The following is a 6,845-nucleotide window of genomic DNA, read 5'->3' on the forward strand; positions in this document are numbered from 1 at the left end:
GAAGTATTCTGTGAGGTGCCTGCACTCATGGTTCCCTCGAAGGAGGAACAACGTTTTGGGATGATTTATCTTTAAACTCCATAAATACAGCACACACTGCAAGAAAGGGAAGGAGGAGATGGCATGTAATAAAAACCTTTTATAGGGCACTAATCATCCGTAGACTTCACTAAGTGTTTCTGGGAAGACACCCAACAAGCTGCATTCAAAGTGGAACCCTGATAGAAACCCAGCTCCATAATCGGCAGTAGATCTTATCTTGGCCAACTTCACCAGTGGGGGAAAGCCACACTGAGCATTTCTCTATATTAGGCCTGAGTTGGAGAAGTGACAAATGAGATCGCGTTCAACTGAAACCGGCTCTGGGCTGGGTGGGGGCAGCTTTTCCTTCCAGCAGAAACCAAAGCAAAAAGCACCCATTTTCAGAGCAGCAAAGCAAAACCAGCTGCGCAGCGAGATGTGCGCTCCAGATGTCCCACTGCAATCGAAACCAGAGACCATCAAGTATAACAGACAGCCATCTTGATAGACGTTTTATCAAGTATATTAAACATTAGAAAAATTCAACTTGCATCTTCCCCACTGAATTCCCCCCCCCCCTCTGTTTTTCTGCTTACGCTTACAGTCATGTGAAGTTCAAGTTCAAAACAGGAAAAGCCTCGCCAAAAAACAAGCTTAGTAAAGCCTTCTGGCTTTGAAGAGGGCTTTCCACATCCCCTATCTGAGCAGCAACACCTGTAAAAAGATCGTCTTTGATGAGGTGCAGACCAAAGTCAAACTGAAACAATCATTTGCAGCAGGCTCCCAGAAATATTTCATGGTGGCTTTCCAAAGAGGCTACGTGAAGAAGGGAAGGGCTGGAAAGCAAGCGCGCTTACCCTTCTGCGCTATACGTTGTCAAGCTGACAGCTAAATCAGCAGGTACCCAGTATGGGGAAACGTTACCGCATTTCCCTTGTTGATTTTGAGTGCTGGAAGGCCAACCCATAATGACAGCAAGCTTGAAGATCTGGATTAAAGTCTCTAATAAGAGCTTACCCTTTAGGCTGACATGCTACAGAAGCGGCACACTTTGAGAACGTGAACCGTGAAGTCTGTCAACAGTTTTACACTTAAAAACATTGCTGATCTGGTGCACAGATCTCCGGGAACCAACTGCTGTGGCATGGAAACAACCTCCAGAACCAAAATAAACCAGTTTCGAGTTAGTTTCCAGTACAGACACCTTAGATATAATTGTATTTAAGCACTGAACCTGCAAGGTAAGCTATACATTAGTCATTCCAGCTACATGCAGGGATCCCTAAAGGAGCTGTAAAGCACCCGTCTGCGTCTAACTCAGAGTTCAACCCCACAGAGAAAGACTGGATAGCAAATTCTGAATTTTAAAACTGAACAGAAACAGGGCCAGTGGCAGGTAATATAAGCTGTAGTTAAGGCTAGCAAAACTAATGTTTTACTGCACCTGTTAACATGTTCCCAACAAAACCATTTATAATTATTCTGTGATTTAAAGCTTTAACCTCCTGTGTTTGCAACCTAAACGTCACTTTTCTGGGATAGCACAAGAACTGAAAAGTGAAAGTCACTATAAAACGAACCAAGCGACTTGCTAGAGACTGGAGAAAGCAACCAGCCCTGGCATCACTGCTTCAAAGAAAAGCAAGGAAGTAGAGACACGCCATCAATAAAGAGGAGGATTTGGGCTGTATAGAAGGTCAGCAACTGGCAGAAGAGATATTTAAAAATAGATTTGAAGTGTTTTAAAGTGAAATGGAAGTGAACGGAGTCACTCGGCACCACAATTCTTCCTGGACACATGCAGCAAGCAAACCACAGACGTCAAGAGCAAACGTCTCCAGTATCGCTGCAGTTCCCCGTGGTTTGCAGCTATTTCACAAGGACGTGGGGGGCTGCCAGGTACTAGTGGGGTAACGATGAGTAAAGGACATTCAACAGACCTCGTGAGCTCCGGAGGAGCTGGAACGAGGAACAACAGAGTTTTCTACACTCGCATGCCTCAGATGCTTCCTGGCGTTTTGTACAGATCCCTTTCCCAGACTTTCAAGGCACCGTGCCCAGGAATTGATTACTGCGTGTTTACAATAGCCTAGTAGCAACTCCAGACAATTATGGCTTACTAGGCCTAAATACTCTACTTCTCCCCCTATTCTGCCTATCGGTTCGAAGCCCAAAGCCAAGCATTCGCGCCCGTGCCCCCATTTGATTCCCCCCCTTTCACTCACAAGGGGAAAGCTCAGCAGGTCACGGTGGGGGGAACCGCGAGAGGAATTGCCACCTGCAACCCAAAGCAACAGCAAGAGGGGCTGCTGCCAAACCTGCCCGCAACAAGCCACACCGTAATCTCTCATACCATTTACAAAACCCGGCATTTACAAGAAAGTTATAAACATCGAGCCGGCCAGCTCTTCCCGGAGCAGGCACAGAAGAAACAGCACGGCAAAACTCCTGCATCCCAGTCCCATGTTTGGCCCACGAATCTACCTTCGCTCGCACCTTACGACATTGACTGGATCTCTTTAATATTATTCTGGATAAAACGGTGTATTCAATCCTGGCAAGATTACCGTACATACAATTCCGTAATTAGGCAACGATCATGCGTCCCATTGTAACTGGATTTGAAAAACTAGCCTGGCAAAGGTGTATGCCATCATCATGCCATCTTTACTGATAAATCTACTCTTTCCGTAGATTCAATTTTTGGTCATAATAATTGTTTCACTTTGTAATTTAATAAAACAATTCTATTCATTGTATTCCGGCAGTTCTGGCTTCACGGATCAGGATGGTCCCTCATTGACTAACATGGGCACAGACCTCTCTTGTGTAAGGGCTAGGAGACGTAACTAAAAGCTTAAAGCGCTTTGAAGGAAGCATCTTTCCCACTTGCAGACTGACGAGAGAATCCTTTGTCAGGATGCTGTCTCATCAGCACCTCCAAATGGAGGTGTTCAGCCCCATTTCCGTGCTGCCTGTCACCCTTCACCACAACGTTTGAGTCCGTGGCCGGTTAGTCTCGCTGTCACAGGGGGCTTTGTGGCACGGACTGAAAGCAAACGCTTTGCAGAGTCCTCTTCCACTAGACATCAGCCGTCTCAGCTTTCACACCGTCGCTTCCCTTCCCTCTCATCCCACAACTTTTTTCTTTAAAAGAAAAAAAACCAACAAACCCAACCAAACCACGCTTCATGGCCTCATTATACTTACTGGGAATGAACGTTTTTAAATGAGAATTTCCCTAAGCCAGAGGCCCAGAAATAATTTGTTGAAGACATCCAGCTGAGTTGATGAACAGAGGCTTTTGGGGTTTTTAAAGGTTTTGTCTGAGCCACAAACTGCTCCTTTTACCTTGACAACCAAATACTCACAGCAATGGGGAAAGCTTGCAAGGGTTATTTGGGCTGCTAACAAGCAACACAGTTTACCTTAACACCTCCTTGGCCCCCAGTTTTGCATCTTGTTTCCTGATTGCCTGCATCAGGATGCAATTATACAATTACCTCCTATTTCGTTCAGTTAAAAGGTCATGATTATCAGCTGCTCTGGGCAGGCACTCGATAATATTCCCCACCCAGCACATGGATGCACAAGTTTGTGCAGTGACTCATGAAAGCCCGATGACACTGGCTCTCTCCACCTTCCCAGCGGTGAAAGCACAGGGAAACCTGGATGCCTTTCCATCACCTGAGCCTCCGGGATACAGCGATCAAAACTCCAAAACCCGAAACGCTCACAGATCAGCAGTCTCCGCACTTCAGAGTCCAGCTGCTACAGCTTTGCATTTTATAGCAGTCTTTAAAAAAAAAAAAACAATAATGCAAAGACACCCATTTGGCATTGTTAACTCTTTGCTTGTAGCGATCCTCCGCACCAGCTGCAAACCTCCTGTTGTTTCACTATAGAAACCAGTTTCTGCACACCCAGGTGGGAACGTCTTAAAACACATCGGCTGCACTTTGCAGTAGGTGGAAAGAAGAGGCACACATCAATAGGAACAAGGGAATCAAGCCTTCTAGATTCTGCTTTATCAGTGACATTTGGATCAGCCCCCGCATGTACTAATCAAAGCCCACCCTGATTCGTGAAAGATCAATGCTAGCTCTGTGGGGTAACAGAGCGCTCGGTGGCTTTCCCTCTGCAGACACGGGGGGAAAGGGGAAGGAGGAGAGTCAAGAGCAGCACGAAATAAAAACTTTGTGCTCAGAGCTGACAAAGACCAGCTGCCCCAAGGCTCTCGAGCCCGAAAACACTGGGCTGCCTGGCACAGGCCCTCGGTCAGTGTCAGGCTACAACAGAGACCTGATGAGGTTTACCTATAATTTTCAGACCTTCCTCCTCAAAAAAAAAAATAACACCTCTGTTCTCCAAGGCGGACTCATCGTCCATCCCCCTGGAATTCTTCCGTACTATCACAGCATAGAGAGACGAGGGCATCGATCCCCAACTCAGGCACTCACTTCTGCAGATCTGGGAGTAAAATCACCCTGCGATTGATCTGACATGGGAAGAGCAGAGAGTGGAAGAAGCACTTCACCACCCAGGATCTGTAAAACTCATGTGTAGGCACAGGGTATGACAACTCTCATTTGAAGGTTTCTTGGTTAATACAAAAAAAAAAAAAAAAAATCCACGTCTTATCTCAGAAAAGAGTTGCTGTGCTATAATATAATCTCTTTTCCAGGTAAATACACCTAAACTGCAAACCCAATTTGCGCAAGCCAAGCCGTTTAAACAAGCGGTCAGATGCCTGTTCTTCCCCTTCCTCCCCAGGGGTTACGGGGCTCCTCCTGCCAGCACCACCAGAAATCCCAGCAGCCACAACCCCACCTTTCGAGCATCCGTCCCCGCTACCCCGGAAACTGCTCGTCGTCACACCTTGGCTCGCTGTCAGTATTTAGGAACACACGAAGCGCAAGGCTGGAAGTAAGCCAGAATGCTGCTAAAGCACAAGCCTTCAGCGGTACCCTCCTAAATCCTCTGCAGAATCCTTCAGAGAAGCACTTGCATTAACCGCCTTCATCGCTGCCCGTGAGAGTTCCTCCCCAAAATTTAACTGAGAAAGAGTCCTCCGCAGACCCAACAGCTCAGCTATTCCTGCATCGTGGTATGCGCCCTCCCTCTTCAAAAAGAAACCACTTACTCTGTTATTCCAGGCCAGTTTTACCACCTTTCATGCCCCCGTTTCCCCAGACGCCCCCCCATTACGTTGCCTCCAACTGGAATAAGCACTCCTTTTCCACCCGGCTCTGCCTCTGCGAAACCAGAAGGCTGCAATCCCTTGGGGTTTGCAGCATTTGCTAACAGCTCTCCCGTACTGCCTGCTCTGTCGCTCCCAGGCCTCCAGTGAGCCAGCAGCAACCACGGGGACCCATCGATTACTTTGCCCTTTAAGACCAACAATTCGCAGTGTTACTCAATACTTGGTCGGTGGCATCCCACAGAGCTGCAAAATCCTAACACGATGCCAGATGTTCGGCCGATGTCTGTAAGGTGACAGCGTTATTGTGACAAGGCAGATTGTCACACGGGCACAGCATGGCTAGATACACAATTAAATGCCTCGGCACTAAGCTCCTGGGTCACAGCGAGATGTACAACAGCCTGGGTGATTTATTGCTCCTTTCTCCTGACCCTGTCTCTGGCACTGCAAGGTTGATGCTTTCAGGGGGACTGCAGGGAAGCAGTGACTCAGTAGTGTAGCGCTTTCTTTTCCCTGCTAAGCTGAATCCTGCAAGTTTTTAAACATTTGCTTCCCACTGCCTGGTAGGATCCTGTTGCCTGCAACATACAATCAACTCTCCCTCTTGTTCCCCTGACTGACAGCTACAAGTGATATTAAAACTCGAGTTCAGAAGCCAGAGTTTAGTCGTTAACCCCACTGCTGCTGTTTAACTCTGTCACTGGGTGAGGATCCAATTCAAAATCGTGACATTTGGACATCACTTTTCTGCCAAAAATCATACCGTAAGTGACCTACACCGTGTTCTTCCTCGCATGCAAAACTAGACTAGAGCAAAAAATCCAGCGTAAGAGAGGTATTTAAACAGGTACTAAACACTGTATTTAGTGTTTAGTTCAACAGTCTCGGTTAGTTTAGTACTAGCAGCCCCAGGCTCAACTTTATTTGTCACCTCTATACTGAAGTAGCCTCTGTCCACGTAGTCTCCCAGGAAGAGGTAGCGGGTGTTATTGGGTGATCCTCCAACTTCAAACAACTTCATCAGGTCAAAAAACTGCCCATGAATGTCACCGCACACTAGGGGAGGAAGAGCAGCACAAAAGAGGGACAGAATTACATGCTAAGAAAAGAAAGGTCATGACAGCAACAAGGAGCATAGCATTGCTGTGCTCTGACCCAAGCCACCCCTGCTTTACATCCAGCTTCTGCAAAGATGTACTCGATCTACGCCAGCAAAATCCTCTCCTCTGAGCATTCAGGCAATTTAAAAACCTCGCTGGTGGAAGGAACACAGCAGAAAACCTGCCACTTTGAGCAGCTCGTGTTTCCTAGATGGCCCTTATTTAGGACTCCAGCCACAGAAAGCTCTCTGACCTGTGATCGGAGCCTCCACTTCAATCATTGTCTTCTCGTGCCTAAGGATGGCAGCCCCATCGTTGATGATCTTCAGCGCAGCATCCTCTTCCAGGCGCCCTTCCTTTACCAAGTGGCTCTTCAGGACGTCAAGCCTAGGCTTCCCATCCTCAAACACCTCCTTCAGAGTGAGCCGCTGCGTGGGAGGAAATGGGACAGCTGGAAATGGAAGTGAAGAAGTTAGCAACACGTCTCTTTTCGGGGAGGAAAGAATTACAGTCTTTTCAGC

General features: G+C 47.3%; 1 protein-coding gene across 1 annotated transcript in view; it reads right to left on the reverse strand.

Moving 5' to 3' along the window:
• Positions 1 to 6,845, reverse strand: part of PPP3CC (protein phosphatase 3, catalytic subunit, gamma isozyme) — a 27,289-nt gene that overhangs the window by 12,245 nt on the left and 8,199 nt on the right. The window contains exons 2-4 of the mRNA XM_009329503.1: positions 6,578 to 6,775; positions 6,156 to 6,280; positions 1 to 96 (exon numbers count right to left, since the gene is read on the reverse strand). Of these exons, the coding sequence (XP_009327778.1) occupies positions 1 to 96; positions 6,156 to 6,280; positions 6,578 to 6,775 (419 nt within the window). The remainder of the gene's footprint in view (positions 97 to 6,155; positions 6,281 to 6,577; positions 6,776 to 6,845) is intronic.

The sequence above is a fragment of the Pygoscelis adeliae genome, unplaced genomic scaffold (assembly GCF_000699105.1).
Source record: "Pygoscelis adeliae isolate BGI_AS28 unplaced genomic scaffold, ASM69910v1 Scaffold228, whole genome shotgun sequence".
Taxonomy (NCBI): Eukaryota; Metazoa; Chordata; class Aves; order Sphenisciformes; family Spheniscidae; genus Pygoscelis; species Pygoscelis adeliae.